Here is a 17,048-nt window from a genome sequence, read left to right as displayed (position 1 = left end):
ATGAGGTCCTTTTTACCAAGTGAGGACATTTTGGCCGGTCCTCACTTTGTTTTCATTCAAATCACTTTGTTCGGTCGTACACATGCTACACTCTTTTTTTAACAGAGGTCCTCACTTTGGTACAAAAACCTGGCTCCACCTGCAGACATGTTATGGTACTGCACCCAGTAGTTCTTTGTAGATGTCATTTATGAAGTAGATATTTGTAACTGTGTTGATTTATAAAGTGGAAATGTTGGTCCTCACTTTGTCAGCACTTTTACCCGGTCCTTAGCATGCAGCAAGTACAAGAATGTGTGTGTGTGTGTGTGTGTGTGTGTCTCACAGGTGCTGCTCATAGTGACACACACAGAAGAGTCTGATCCTCTCACAGGCCTCCTTCATCATCTCCTCTGGAACTGTCAACACGATACGGAAGAAGTCTGGGAACTCAAAGGCCTGCAAGACAGTGAACGAGTGAATGAGTGAGTGAATGAATGAATGAATGAATGAGTGAGTGAATGAGTGTGTGAGTGAGTGAGTGAACGAGTGTGAGTGAGTGTGTTAGTGAGTGAGTGAGTGAACGAGTGAGTGAATGAGTGAGTGAGTGAGTGAACGAGTGTGTGAGTGAGTGTGTTAGTGAGTGAGTGAATGAGTGAGTGAGTGAGTGAACGAGTGAGTGAATGAGTGAGTGAGTGAACGAGTGAATGAGTGAGTGAACGAGTGTGTGAGTGATTGTGTGAGTGAGTGAGTGAACGAGTGAGTGAGTGAGTGAGTGAACGAGTGAGTGAATGAGTGAATGAACGAGTGAGTGAGTGAACGAGTGAGTGTGTGAATGAGTGAACGAGTGAGTGAATGAGTGAACGAGTGAGTGAATGAGTGAGTGAGTGAGTGTGTTAGTGAGTGTGTTAGTGAGTGAGTGAGTGAGTGAACAAGTGAGTGAACGAGTGTGTGAGTGAGTGTGTGAGTGAACGAGTGAGTGAGTGAATGAGTGAGTGAACGAGTGTGTGAGTGAATGAGTGAGTGAATGAGTGAGTGAGTGAGTGAACGAGTGTGTGAGTGAGTGTGTTAGTGAGTGGATGAGTGAGTGAGTGAGTGAACGAGTGAGTGAGTGAGTGAGTGAACGAGTGTGTGAGTGAGTGTGTTAGTGAGTGAGTGAATGAGTGAGTGAGTGAGTGAACGAGTGAGTGAATGAGTGAGTGAGTGAACGAGTGAATGAGTGAGTGAACGAGTGTGTGAGTGAGTGTGTGAGTGAGTGAACGAGTGAGTGAGTGAGTGAGTGAACGAGTGAGTGAATGAGTGAATGAACGAGTGAGTGAGTGAGTGTGTGAATGAGTGAACGAGTGAGTGAGTGAATGAGTGAACGAGTGAGTGAATGAGTGAGTGAGTGAACAAGTGAGTGAACGAGTGTGTGAGTGAGTGAGTGTGTGAGTGAACGAGTGAGTGAGTGAATGAGTGAGTGAACGAGTGTGTGAGTGAATGAGTGAGTGAATGAGTGAGTGAGTGAATGAATGAGTGAGTGAATGAGTGAGTGGGAGGACAAGAAGAGGACACTGAGAGGATACAGAGGACATTGAGAGGACACTGAGAGGACATTGAGAGGACACAGAGAGGACACTGAGAGGACACTGAGAGGACATTGAGAGGACACAGAGAGGACACTGAGAGGACACTGAGAGGACACAGAGAGGACACAGAGAGGACACAGAGAGGACACAGAGAGGACACAGAGAGGACAATGAGAGGACACTGAGGGGACACAGAGGACACAGAGGATACTGAGAGGACATTGAGAGGACACTGAGAGGATACAGAGGACATTGAGAGGACACTGAGAGGATACAGAGGACATTGAGAGGACACTGAGAGGACACTGAGAGGACACTGAGAGGACACAGAGGATACTGAGAGGACATTGAGAGGACACTGAGAGGATACAGAGGACATTGAGAGGACACTGAGGACAGGGTGTCTTACTGAGGTGGGTAAACAGAAGACAGATTGCTCGGTGACCATACGCTCAGTGAAGTCCACGTCATTCTTAAAACCTGGAAAATGAACCAAGTCGATCCCGACCTGGACAGACATTTGACTGTGATTCAACAACTGTGACATGAACACATGAACACATGAACGCATGAACACATGAACGCATGAACGCATGAACACATGAACGCATGAACACATGAAAACATGAACGCATGAACACATGAAGACATGAACGCATGGACGCATGAACACATGAACGCATGAACACAAACATCAACGCATGAACGCATGAAGACATGAACGCATGAACACATGAACACAAACATGAACGCATGAACGCATGAAGACATGAACACATGAACTCATGAACACACTGCACTGACCATGAGGTACATGGCTCCTGAGGTCCTGACCGGGTGAAGACCAGGGACGGTGGACAGTTCATTAAAACAGATCTCTGAGTTTGTCTGAGGAGGACAGAGACACTTATGAATGAGTGAGTCTGAGGAGGACTGAGACACTTATGAATGAGTGAGTCTGAGGAGGACAGAGACACTTATGAATGAGTGAGTCTGAGGAGGACAGAGACACTTATGAATGAGTGAGTCTGAGGAGGACTGAGACACTTATGAATGAGTGAGTCTGAGGAGGACAGAGACACTTATGAATGAGTGAGTCTGAGGAGGACAGAGACACTTATGAATGAGTGAGTCTGAGGAGGACAGAGACACTTATGAATGAGTGAGTCTGAGGAGGACAGAGACACTTATGAATGAGTGAGTCTATGGAGGACAGAGACATTTATGAATGAGTGAGTCTGAGGAGGACAGAGACACTTATGAATGAGTGAGTCTGAGGAGGACAGAGACATTTATGAATGAGTGAGTCTGAGGAGGACAGAGACACTTATGAATGAGTGAGTCTGAGGAGGACAGAGACACTTATGAATGAGTGAGTCTGAGGAGGACAGAGACACTTATGAATGAGTGAGTCTGAGGAGGACAGAGACACTTATGAATGAGTGAGTCTGAGGAGGACAGAGACACTTATGAATGAGTGAGTCTGAGGAGGACAGAGACACTTATGAATGAGTGAGTCTGAGGAGGACAGAGACACTTATGAATGAGTGAGTCTGAGGAGGACAGAGACACTTATGAATGAGTGAGTCTGAGGAGGACAGAGACACTTATGAATGAGTGAGTCTATGGAGGACAGAGACATTTATGAATGAGTGAGTCTGAGGAGGACAGAGACACTTATGAATGAGTGAGTCTGAGGAGGACAGAGACACTTATGAATGAGTGAGTCTGAGGAGGACAGAGACACTTATGAATGAGTGAGTCTGAGGAGGACAGAGACACTTATGAATGAGTGAGTCTGAGGAGGACAGAGACACTTATGAATGAGTGAGTCTGAGGAGGACAGAGACACTTATGAATGAGTGAGTCTGAGGAGGACAGAGACACTTATGAATGAGTGAGTCTGAGGAGGACAGAGACACTTATGAATGAGTGAGTCTGAGGAGGACAGAGACACTTATGAATGAGTGAGTCTGAGGAGGACAGAGACACTTATGAATGAGTGAGTCTATGGAGGACAGAGACATTTATGAATGAGTGAGTCTGAGGAGGACAGAGACACTTATGAATGAGTGAGTCTGAGGAGGACAGAGACATTTATGAATGAGTGAGTCTGAGGAGGACAGAGACACTTATGAATGAGTGAGTCTGAGGAGGACAGAGACACTTATGAATGAGTGAGTCTGAGGAGGACAGAGACACTTATGAATGAGTGAGTCTGAGGAGGACAGAGACACTTATGAATGAGTGAGTCTGAGGAGGACAGAGACACTTATGAATGAGTGAGTCTGAGGAGGACAGAGACACTTATGAATGAGTGAGTCTATGGAGGACAGAGACACTTATGAATGAGTGAGTCTGAGGAGGACAGAGACACTTATGAATGAGTGAGTCTGAGGAGGACAGAGACACTTATGAATGAGTGAGTCTGAGGAGGACAGAGACACTTATGAATGAGTGAGTCTATGGAGGACAGAGACATTTATGAATGAGTGAGTCTGAGGAGGACAGAGACACTTATGAATGAGTGAGTCTGAGGAGGACAGAGACATTTATGAATGAGTGAGTCTGAGGAGGACAGAGACACTTATGAATGAGTGAGTCTGAGGAGGACAGAGACATTTATGAATGAGTGAGTCTGAGGAGGACAGAGACACTTATGAATGAGTGAGTCTGAGGAGGACAGAGACATTTATGAATGAGTGAGTCTGAGGAGGACAGAGACACTTATGAATGAGTGAGTCTGAGGAGGACAGAGACACTTATGAATGAGTGAGTCTGAGGAGGACAGAGACACTTATGAATGAGTGAGTCTGAGGAGGACAGAGACACTTATGAATGAGTGAGTCTATGGAGGACAGAGACATTTATGAATGAGTGAGTCTGAGGAGGACAGAGACACTTATGAATGAGTGAGTCTGAGGAGGACAGAGACATTTATGAATGAGTGAGTCTGAGGAGGACAGAGACACTTATGAATGAGTGAGTCTGAGGAGGATAGAGACACTTATGAATGAGTGAGTCTGAGGAGGACAGAGACACTTATGAATGAGTGAGTCTGAGGAGGACAGAGACACTTATGAATGAGTGAGTCTGAGGAGGACAGAGACACTTATGAATGCGTGAGTCTGAGGAGGACAGAGACACTTATGAATGAGTGAGTCTGAGGAGGACAGAGACACTTATGAATGAGTGAGTCTATGGAGGACAGAGACACTTATGAATGAGTGAGTCTGAGGAGGACAGAGACACTTATGAATGAGTGAGTCTGAGGAGGACAGAGACACTTATGAATGAGTGAGTCTGAGGAGGACAGAGACACTTATGAATGAGTGAGTCTATGGAGGACAGAGACATTTATAAATGAGTGAGTCTGAGGAGGACAGAGACACTTATGAATGAGTGAGTCTGAGGAGGACAGAGACATTTATGAATGAGTGAGTCTGAGGAGGACAGAGACACTTATGAATGAGTGAGTCTGAGGAGGACAGAGACATTTATGAATGAGTGAGTCTGAGGAGGACAGAGACACTTATGAATGAGTGAGTCTGAGGAGGACAGAGACACTTATGAATGAGTGAGTCTGAGGAGGACAGAGACATTTATGAATGAGTGAGTCTGAGGAGGACAGAGACACTTATGAATGAGTGAGTCTGAGGAGGACAGAGACACTTATGAATGAGTGAGTCTGAGGAGGACAGAGACACTTATGAATGAGTGAGTCTATGGAGGACAGAGACATTTATGAATGAGTGAGTCTGAGGAGGACAGAGACACTTATGAATGAGTGAGTCTGAGGAGGACAGAGACATTTATGAATGAGTGAGTCTGAGGAGGACAGAGACACTTATGAATGAGTGAGTCTGAGGAGGACAGAGACACTTATGAATGAGTGAGTCTGAGGAGGACAGAGACACTTATGAATGAGTGAGTCTGAGGAGGACAGAGACACTTATGAATGAGTGAGTCTGAGGACAGAGACACTTATGAATGAGTGAGTCTGAGGAGGACAGAGACACTTATGAATGAGTGAGTCTGAGGAGGACAGAGACACTTATGAATGAGTGAGTCTGAGGAGGACAGAGACATTTATGAATGAGTGAGTCTGAGGAGGACAGAGACACTTATGAATGAGTGAGTCTGAGGACAGAGACACTTATGAATGAGTGAGTCTGAGGAGGACAGAGACACTTATGAATAAGTGAGTCTGAGGAGGACAGAGACACTTATGAATGAGTGAGTCTGAGGAGGACAGAGACATTTATGAATGAGTGAGTCTGAGGAGGACAGAGACACTTATGAATGAGTGAGTCTGAGGAGGACAGAGACATTTATGAATGAGTGAGTCTGAGGAGGACAGAGACATTTATGAATGAGTGAGTCTGAGGACAGAGACACTTATGAATGAGTGAGTCTGAGGACAGAGACACTTATGAATGAGTGAGTCTGAGGAGGACAGAGACATTTATGAATGAGTGAGTCTGAGGAGGACAGAGACACTTATGAATGAGTGAGTCTGAGGAGGACAGAGACATTTATGAATGAGTGAGTCTGAGGAGGACAGAGACACTTATGAATGAGTGAGTCTGAGGAGGACAGAGACACTTATGAATGAGTGAGTCTGAGGAGGACAGAGACATTTATGAATGAGTGAGTCTGAGGAGGACAGAGACACTTTTGAATGAGTGAGTCTGAGGAGGACAGAGACACTTATGAATGAGTGAGTCTGAGGAGGACAGAGACACTTATGAATGAGTGAGTCTGAGGAGGACAGAGACACTTATGAATGAGTGAGTCTATGGAGGACAGAGACATTTATGAATGAGTGAGTCTGAGGAGGACAGAGACACTTATGAATGAGTGAGTCTGAGGAGGACAGAGACATTTATGAATGAGTGAGTCTGAGGAGGACAGAGACACTTATGAATGAGTGAGTCTGAGGAGGACAGAGACACTTATGAATGAGTGAGTCTGAGGAGGACAGAGACACTTATGAATGAGTGAGTCTGAGGAGGACAGAGACACTTATGAATGAGTGAGTCTGAGGAGGACAGAGACACTTATGAATGAGTGAGTCTGAGGACAGAGACACTTATGAATGAGTGAGTCTGAGGAGGACAGAGACACTTATGAATGAGTGAGTCTGAGGAGGACAGAGACATTTATGAATGAGTGAGTCTGAGGAGGACAGAGACACTTATGAATGAGTGAGTCTGAGGACAGAGACACTTATGAATGAGTGAGTCTGAGGAGGACAGAGACACTTATGAATGAGTGAGTCTGAGGAGGACAGAGACACTTATGAATGAGTGAGTCTGAGGAGGACAGAGACATTTATGAATGAGTGAGTCTGAGGAGGACAGAGACACTTATGAATGAGTGAGTCTGAGGACAGAGACACTTATGAATGAGTGAGTCTGAGGAGGACAGAGACATTTATGAATGAGTGAGTCTGAGGACAGAGACACTTATGAATGAGTGAGTCTGAGGACAGAGACACTTATGAATGAGTGAGTCTGAGGAGGACAGAGACATTTATGAATGAGTGAGTCTGAGGAGGACAGAGACACTTATGAATGAGTGAGTCTGAGGAGGACAGAGACATTTATGAATGAGTGAGTCTGAGGAGGACAGAGACACTTATGAATGAGTGAGTCTGAGGAGGACAGAGACACTTATGAATGAGTGAGTCTGAGGAGGACAGACACTTATGAATGAGTGAGTCTGAGGACAGAGACACTTATGAATGAGTGAGTCTGAGGACAGAGACACTTATGAATGAGTGAGTCTGAGGAGGACAGAGACACTTATGAATGAGTGAGTCTGAGGAGGACATTTATGAATGAGTGAGTCTGAGGACAGAGACACTTATGAATGAGTGAGTCTGAGGAGGACAGAGACACTTATGAATGAGTGAGTCTGAGGAGGACAGAGACACTTATGAATGAGTGAGTCCGAGGAGGACAGAGACACTTATGAATGAGTGAGTCTGAGGACAGAGACACTGATGAATGAGTGAGTCTGAGGACAGAGACACTGATGAATGAGTGAGTCTGAGGACAGAGACACTTATGAATGAGTGAGTCTGAGGAGGACAGAGACACTTATGAATGAGTGAGTCTGAGGACAGAGACACTGATGAATGAGTGAGTCTGAGGACAGAGACACTTATGAATGAGTGAGTCTGAGGAGGACAGAGACATTTATGAATGAGTGAGTCTGAGGAGGACAGAGACACTTATGAATGAGTGAGTCTGAGGACAGAGACACTTATGAATGAGTGAGTCTGAGGACAGAGACACTTATGAATGAGTGAGTCTGAGGAGGACAGAGACACTTATGAATGAGTGAGTCTGAGGAGGACATTTATGAATGAGTGAGTCTGAGGACAGAGACACTTATGAATGAGTGAGTGTTACCTTGAGTAAAGTGATGGTGTTGTTGTAGAAGCTCTGTGGTGTGTTGTTAAGGATGCTCTCTAGCGCCCCCTGCACCAGGCTGCAGGCTCCCAGAATGCGTTGGCTCAGTCTCAACAGACCTTGACGAATCTGCGGACGACACGCGAGATCATCAGCGTTCATCTCTACGTTAGTTTTGAACATTTACTTCGTATTTATTTGAATAATCTCACGTACAGCAGATCCAAACACGTTATTCCGGTCATGGATTAAAATCCATCCCATTCTCCAACCAGGGACCAGCCAACGTTTAGCTAATCCACCGCAGGAGAGCACGGGAACGTCACTGCTGAGAGACGCCATGGAAGCAGAGCTGCAGCCCGGCAACACCTGCACACGGAATATACACATGATTTTAACATGTGTAAATAAAAGTGGGTTAGGGTTACTAACCCTTAACCCTAAAAAGTGTAAAAAAAAAAAAAAAGTGTAAAAAGTGTAAAAACGTGAAAAAAAAACAGTGTAAAAACGTGTAAAAACATGTAAAAAAAAAAATTAAGACGTGTAAAAAAAACATGTTAAAAACGTGTAAAAAAACGTGTAAAAAAAACCCAAAAACATGTAAAGTAAGAATTCTTAGCCAGAATTATTAGATTAAAGTAAGAATTCTGAGATTAAGTCGGAATTCAAGATTAAATTTAGATTTTTTAAACTGTGGTTGTATGAGGAGCTGACACAGTCAGTGAGCGCCCCCTGCTGACACTAAACAATTTAAACTCAGTTAAGTTTGGATTGACTGTTTTATCTCTTTGACACGATTGTTTTTATTATTATTATTTTTATTATTATTATTCGTCTGTTGCTTTAACGCAAATATCTTTCATCTCTTTTACAGATGTGTTTTCTTGACGTGTGAGAGTTTTTACTTTGAAGAGGAAAGAACGAACGAGGGAGAGAAGCTGGTTCTAATTAAGAAACACACACACACACACACACACACACACACACACACACATTGAGATAATCCCTGATCATAAAAGTCAATAAACCTGTAAATAAGTGTGGAATTTCGTCTTCTTTGTCTCTGGTTTAAGTTATATAAACTTGTCATTTATCATATTTATTTGCGTTAACGTGGCAGAACCCCCCCCGGTTCTGCCACGTTCTCAGCCCCCCCCTCACAGATAAGTAGAACCACATGTCTCTTGTAGAAAAGTGCACAATCATCGCGCTCTGCTCGGGTCCAAAGACGTGAGATTGACAGATGGGTGGGCGGGGCTTGTGGATGCACTCAACGACCTCCACTCTGAACATTTCCACTCCACGACATCTGAAGCTGCTGCTGCTGCTGAAGCTGCTGCTGCTAAAGCTAATGCTAAAGCTAATGCTGCTGAAACTGCTGCTGCTAAAGCTAATGCTGAAGCTGCTGCTGCTGAAGCTGCTGAAACTGAAACTGCTGCTGCTGCTAAAGCTAATGCATTAGCATTAGCTTCAGCAGCGTCAGCTGAAGCTGCTGAAACTGAAACTGCTGCTGCTAAAGCTAATGCTGAAGCTGCTGCTGAAGCTGAAACTGCTGCTGCTGAAGCTGCTGCTGAAGCTAATGCTGATGCTGCTGAAGCTAATGCTGAAGTTAATGCTAATGCTGAAGCTGCTGCTGCTGCTAAAGCTAATGCTGAAGCTAATGCTGCTGAAGCTTATGCTGACGCTGCTGAAGCTAATGCTGAAGCTAATGCTGAAGCTATTGCTGAAGCTAATGCTGAAGCTAATGCTGAAGCTGCTGCTGCTAAAACTAATGCTAATACTGAAGCTAATGCTGAAGCTGCTGCTGAAGCTATTGCTGAAGCTAATGCTGAAGCTAATGCTGAAGCTGCTGAAGCTAATGCTTTAGCTGCTGCGGCTAAAGCTAATGCTGAAGCTGCTGAAGCTAATGCATATGCTGAAGTTGCTGCTGCTGAAGCTAATGCTAATGCTGCTGAAGCTGACGCTAATGCATATGCTAATGCTGCTGCTGCTGAAGCCCTGACACATTCTTCTTCTTCTTTTATGTTTCCCTTCTGTGTCATTTGTCATCTTTCTAATGACTATATGTTAATGTCAAGTTGAAGTCTTTATATGAATGAATGAATGAATGAATGAATGAATGAATGAATGAATGAATGAATGAATGAACTGGTCCTGGTAGCCTGGAAAATGCCCAACACCTGATAGGCTACACTTAAGCCAATGAAAGCAGGGGGGCGTGTCCCAGCTGCTGCTGTTGCTGTGAGACAGACTTATGTAAACCACTCACTCTCCCACACCAAAGTCCATAGAGTTTACAAAGTCCATAATTATTTCATTTGTTAAGTCATTTTTGTTATTATTATTATTATTATTATTATTGTTATTATTATTATTAGGACTTTAGGTGGACGACCCTTACACTGATATCAGGACACAAAATAAATGTTGATGGATGGAAAACTCACCATGTCGCCGTAGATCTCGTCCGCCAGGACGGGAACGCGGTGTCTGGAGGCGACTGAGAAAACAACAAGTCAACATCATCACGGAGGAGAGAGAGAGTTTACCGAGTAAATCTACGTCAGTTCTAGTGCGAGTGCTGTCCCGATTATCCCGAAAAATTCAGTTGAGGGTCAAGTTTAAGGGCTGTATCGCCCTCAATGTTGAGATTTTCAGAGACCACCCTTGGGAGACAAGGGCTACCCAGAATGCATTGCCGTGTTTTGACAGAACAAAGATGGCGCCGAAAGCAGCGAGCAGCCCATAGAGAAAAACCAGTGATTTTAGCTCACAGGGACACAGGAGCTGCTGGTCCTCTGCTGCCTCGTGTGGTCACTTTGTGTCACTGAGTTAAGTCTGAATTAAATATTTTAAAAGCCTAATTTTACAAAATCAGTCATTGTAAGTTAGTGATGGAGGCAGCAGTGGATCAACAACTCCTGTGAACTCCTGTGTGCTGTGATGTTAAAATCACTGGTTTACTCTATGGACTTTGGTGTGGGAGAGTGAGTGACTTTGGTGTGAGAGAGTGAGTGGTTTACAAACTTCACTTTCTTGTTAATTAAACCTTTTATACTTAATAAAATCAACATTAAAACAAGTCTAGAATATCTTAGACACATGCACACGTCTTTATATCACAGTGAGACAGACTTTAACAACAGGAAACTGATGTTTGTAAAGTCACTCACTCTCCCACACCAAAGTCCATAGAGTAAACCAGTGATTTTAACATCACAGCACACAGGAGTTCACAGGAGTTGTTGATCCACTGCTGCCTCCATCACTAACTTACAATGTCTGATTTTGTAAAATTCGGCTTTTAAAATAGTTAATTCAGACTTAACTCAGTGACACAAAGTGACCACACGAGGCAGCAGAGCACCAGCAGCTGCTGTGTCCCTGTGATGTTAAAATCACTGGTTTTTTCTGTGGGCTTTGGTGTGGGAGAGTGAGTGAGTGGTTTACAAACTTCAGTTTAATGTTTTACAAAACTTTAAACTTATTATATTGAAGGCTCTGGGAGGAGGGGCCTCCTGTGGGGGGCGTGGCTAACCTTTGAGGATCTTCTGGAGGTGGTCCCTGCTGAAGACGGAGCCACACGGGTTGGAGGGGTTGGTGACGATCAGACAGGAAGTGCTCTCGTCGATCAGACTCTCCATCTGCTGCAGGTCCACCTCCCACTCCTTCTCCGGCTGGAGATCAAACACACGGGAGTCATGTGACCAGAGTCATGTGACCAGAGAAGAGACCCCCCCTGCAGTTCCTACTACGGCCACAAGTCCAAAAACTGTGAGGTGGCGTTTGTAAAAGTGGCTCAAAAACTTTTTAAAGCTTTTTTAAAATGCTGTGATTCTTTTTCTTACTGACCAATATTTGTTCACTTTTACATATATCAAATATTTAAATATAAATGTTAAATATTACCCCCAAATGCTAAATCCTAAATCCAAATGTTAAATTTAAATATGAATGTCAAATATCAATATAGCAAGTTAAATCTACATTTTAAATGTTACACCTAAATTGTATATTTAAATGTAACATTTAAATGTGAATCCAAAGGTTAAATTTAAATATAAATGTTAAATATTAATATAAATGTTACATTTAAATCCAAATGCTACATTTAAATATAAATGTTAAATAGAAACATAACGTAAAATTTCAAAATCTACTTATAATTCCAAAATTTAGGTAAAATTCCAAAATTGACATAAAATTCCAAAATCTACGCAAAATTCCAAAATCTACATATAATTCCAAAATCTACTTAAAATTTCAAAATCCACTTAAAATTCCAAAATCCATCTAAAATTCCAAAATCTACTTTAAATTCCAAAATCTACATAAAATTCCAAAATGTACTTATAATTCCAAAATGTAGGTAAAATTCCAAAATTGACATAAAATTCCAAAATCTACACAAAATTCCAAAATCTACATAAAATTCCAAAATATACTTATAATTCCAAAATTTAGGTAAAATTTCAAAATCGACATAAAATTCCAAAATCTATGTAAAATTCCAAAATCTACTTATAATTCCAAAAATTAGGTAAAATTCCAAAATCTACTCAAAGTTCCAAAATCTACGTAAATTCCAAAATCTATACAAGCTAAATCTAAATATTCATTGCTATATTTAAAAATTACATTTGGAATTAGATTTAGCTTTTAGGTGTAGCATTGCACATTTAGATTTAAATGCTAAATGTAAATATAAATGTTAAATATAACAAGTTAAATCTAAATGTTCAATGTTGAAAAGAAATCCAAATGTTACATTTAAATATAAATGTTAAATATAAATATAATTGTTCAACAGAAATGTTCTGTGTAACAGGAAGTACCAAAATAAAAGACCGTCAGACATGCAGAACATTTAGATTTAACTTTTGCATTTAAATGTAATATTTAGATTCAACTATTCAACACATGTATAAGTAGACAAATATTGGTCTCAACGCTAAAAGAATGCGTTTTTTAAAACACAGTTTGCGGCTCGAGGTGATTTTCAGCTGCTTTCACGTCACATTTGTTGCTCGGTGTCTCCGTGACGACTTCTTCTGTCTTGTTGACATGAATGTGGTAGGTTTTCAGGTCAGCGTGCACTCACCAGCAGGTCGTAGAACTTGACCTTGATGCCCATGGAGACGGCCAGGGTCTTGTATAAGGAGAAGCCCGGACGCGGGACCAGGATGTTGTCGCCCGGGTTACAGAGGACACCGATCGCCAGGTCAATGGCATGACTGCAGCCGCTGGTCAGGATCACATCCTGGGAAAAACCAGGACATTTCACTTCTGAGAATTTCACATTAACCAAGTCTGTGTGATTTAAAGTGATAGTTCAGGTCCGTGGACGTGTGGACGTACGGACGCTTGGTTTCACTGGAGACGCACAAGTCTACGTTATCTTGTGTAAACCACTCACTCTCCCACACCAAAGTCCATAGATGTTCACTTTGTGTCACTGAGTTAAGTCTAAATGAAATATTTTAAAAGCCGAATTCACTAAAATCAGTCATTGTAAGTTAGTGATGGAGGCAGCAGTGGATCAACAACTCCTGTGAACTCCATGTTAAAATCACTGGTTTTCTCTATGGACTTTGGTGTGGGAGAGTGAGTGACTTTGATGTGTGAGAGAGTGAGTGGTTTACAAACTTCACTTTCTTGTTAATTAAACCTTTTATACTGAATGAAATCAACCTTAAAACAAGTCTACAATATCTTAAACACATGCACACGTCTTTATCTTCACTGTTAAACAGATTTAAACAACAGGAAACTGACGTTTGTAAACCACTCACTCTCCCACACCAAAGTCCATAGAGTAAACCAGTGATTTTAACATCACAGCACACAGGAGTTCACAGGAGTTGTTGATCCACTGCTGCCTCCATCACTAACTTACAATGTCTTATTCTAGTAAATTCGGCTTTTAAAATATAGACTTCTCTCAGTGACACAAAGTGACCACACGAGGCAGCAGAGGACCAGCAGCTCCTGTGTCCCTGTGGAGCTAAAATCACTGGTTTTCTCTGTGGGCTTTGGTGTGGGAGAGTGAGTGGTTTACAAACTTCAGTTTCCTGTTGTTAAAGTCTGTCTCACAGTGAAGATAAAGACGTGAATTCCAATTCCTTGCTTAAGCCTCAATCTTAAAGGTGCATTATGTAATAAATGATAAAATCCTCCTAATATGTCACAGAGACTCAGGAATAATGTTCATATAACAAACTGAACTCACCAACAACAACAGTACAGACAAAATATTTGCATTAAAAAAAACATTTTGCAGATCTTGTCTATGTTTTGGAATCATGTTTTGGCGCCACCTACTGCCGTCTACCAATCATTGCAGTCGGTAGAGTCTCAGCTGCCGAGCAACCACAGGTTGAACAGTTACGTCAGAAAACGAAACCTAAAAGACCTCGGTGTTTTGAATTTGAATGTAGTAACTGTTTTTGGCCACTTCATCTTTTTTGGAGTTGACAGACTGGACACAGCTTTGGCGTTATTCTGCCCCCTACAGTCTGAAGACGTATCTGCATTTAAGGGGTGTCCCATTTCTAAGTGACAAAATAACCCTCAACACTTGGTTTTGAGGGCCAGTTAAGATTAAGGGTTAAAGATGGGAATTGGAATTGGCCCCAAGCGCCTGTGTGTTTGAGGCTGGTTCTCTGCAGCAGGGGGCACTACAAACCTGAAAAGTAACCTGAACTGTCCCTTTAACTTGTGGCGTTGTGTATTTACTGTAACGTGAGTTAGCGTGAAACACAGTCAGTGAGTGAGTGAGTGAGTGAGTGAGTGAGTGAGTGAGTGAGTGAGTGAGCACCTCTGCCTCCAGTGGAGCCTCGGGGCAGCTGTAAAAGTTGGCCACTGCCTCTCTGCTCTTCAGGTAACCTGCAGATGAACACGTGAAAAGTGTGCGATTTCACCATCACATTCATTTCCTGGGACGACGCGAAAACAAAAGCCCGGGGTGGAGCTCGGACTCACCAGTAGAGGGAGCGTAGCCGTTGTATTTGTGGGAGTCGATGGCGTCTTTCATGGCCTGAAGCACCGCGTCGTCCGTGGGCAGGTTTCCAAACACGGTGGGGTCTCCTGCGGGACAGACGAGAGGATGGTGAGGACGGACGAGAGGACGGTGAGGACAGACGAGAGGACGGCGAGGACGGACGAGAGGACGGACGAGAGGACGGACAGTGGCCACGTAAAGGTACGAGGGCTTCGCCGTTCCAAAGCCATACTGTACCGTACCATGACGCAAACACCGTTGGACGCATTGTGAGATACCATGACCTCCAAGGTGTTACCAGGCCACCTCCCCAGGGTCCAGGAGGCATCCGAACCAGATGCCTGAACCACCTCGGCTGGCTCCTCTAGACGGGGAGGAGCAGCGGTTCTACTCTGAGCCCCTCCCAGATGTCCGAGCTGCTCCCCATACCGGGGGAAGTTCATTTCGACCGCCTGTATACGCGATGTCGTTCTTTCGGTCATTACCAAAAGCCCTCAGCTCAACTCGAGTGGACCGGGTTCTTGTTTGGTAGGCATATTTTTGCATTTCCATGACGAATAGCACCAAAAAAAAAACGGGCTACAACTGTTCCACTTTTCCGTACTCTTGCCTTGGGTTACCGGAGTAATGGGTGGAGTCAAGTGTCCCCTCCCTTCAACGCCCGCGGTCTGCTCTCATACCAAGCTCGACTTTGTCTTGTTGAGACAAACCGTTGTCCGTCGTGTTGTCGTCTGCACAGCCCAGACCCGGCCTACCACGTAAAGGTACGAGGGCTTCACCGTTCCAAAGCCATACCGCACCGTACCATGGCGCAAACACCGTTGGACGTCTTGTAAGATACCACGACCTCCAAGGTGTTACCAGGCCAGCTGAGAGATAGAAACCCTCCACAGTGTGTCCTGGGTCGGCCCCAGGGGCCTGGCTACTCCTACAAGGAAATGCCTGAAACACCTCCCCAGGGTCCAGGGGGCATCCTAACCAGATGCCCGAACCACCTCGGCTGGCTCATCTCAGAGGAAGCTCATTTCGACCGCCTGTATTTGCGATGTCGTTCTTTCGGTCATTACCAAAAGCCCTCAGCTCAACTCTAGTGGACCGGGTCCTTGTTTGGTACGCATATTTTTGCGTTTCCATTACGAATAGCACCAATACAACAGGCTACAACTGTTCCATTTTCCCGTACTCTTGCCTTGGGGTTACCGGAGTAATGGGTGGAGTCAAGTGTCCCCTCCCCTTAACGCCCGCGGTCTGCTCTCATACCAAGCACGACTTTGTCTTGTTGAGACAAACAGTTGTCCGTCGTGTTGTCGTCTGCACAGCCCAGACCCCGCCTACCATGTAAAGGTACGAGGGGCTTCACCGCTCCAAAGCCATACCGCACCGTACCACGACGCAAACGCCTCGTTAGATACCATGACCTGGATCCTGAGACCCTTCTCGTCCGAAACACTGTGCTGACTGTTTTGATTTATATTTTCAAATGAAATCACAGACACGGCGCGAAGTCACCTATGGAAAGTGCGATCATGGGTTTGTCGGGGTTCGGCGTGAGCTTCATCTCCTCCACCATGGACCTGATGGGGTTGAGCGTGTTGTTGGCCATCTCCGACGGCTTCACCTCCCACTTCAGCCTGCGGCTCTTCGCCGCTTTGGCGGGATGCGAGCTGCCGTTGGTGGCGACGCGGCTCAGGCCGTTCCCGTTCACCGCGCTGCCGCTCAGGCTTTTGCCGTTGAGCGTGGATTTGCCGGCGTGGACGCCGTTCCCGTTCATTTTCACCAAGTAAGACTTGTTATCCATCCTGGAACTGTAGAGGAGAGGAGGAGATTTTCTCACTTTGTTGTTTGTCACTTAATCTGAACAGATTTTATGAATGGATCACATAACCTGGACGTCAGGAAGTCAGAAAGTCGGAATTCTGAGATTGAAGTTGGAGAAAAAAGTCAGGATTCGGAGATTAAAGTAAGAATTCTGCATCTTAAAGTTTGAGAATAAATTATGAATTCTGAGATTAAAGTCGGAATTCTGAGATTAAAGTAGAAAAAAAGTCAGATTTCTGAGATTAAAGTCAGAATTCTGAGATT

At 44.0% G+C, this 17,048-nt stretch overlaps 1 protein-coding gene across 1 annotated transcript; it reads right to left on the bottom strand.

The window, feature by feature from the left end:
• Positions 1–321: 321 nt before the first annotated feature.
• On the bottom strand, positions 322–16,767 carry tat (tyrosine aminotransferase; the record flags this gene model as incomplete). The annotated part of the gene is made up of 11 exons (XM_083894342.1): positions 16,476–16,767; positions 14,948–15,052; positions 14,784–14,851; positions 13,068–13,226; positions 11,505–11,643; positions 10,414–10,466; positions 8,183–8,335; positions 7,967–8,095; positions 2,352–2,435; positions 1,957–2,055; positions 322–438 (listed from the first exon to the last, which is right to left on the bottom strand). The coding sequence occupies exons 1-11, from the start codon at positions 16,762–16,764 to the stop codon at positions 322–324; spliced, it is 1,395 nt and encodes a 464-aa protein (XP_083750468.1). The 5' UTR covers positions 16,765–16,767.
• Between the last annotated feature and the right edge of the window lie 281 nt (positions 16,768–17,048).

This window comes from Microchirus variegatus (genome assembly GCF_963457635.1).
Source record: "Microchirus variegatus genome assembly, chromosome: 8".
NCBI lineage: Eukaryota > Metazoa > Chordata > Actinopteri > Pleuronectiformes > Soleidae > Microchirus > Microchirus variegatus.
Note: the sequence above shows the minus strand (reverse complement) of the source record. Positions and strands in the feature narration are given on the sequence as shown.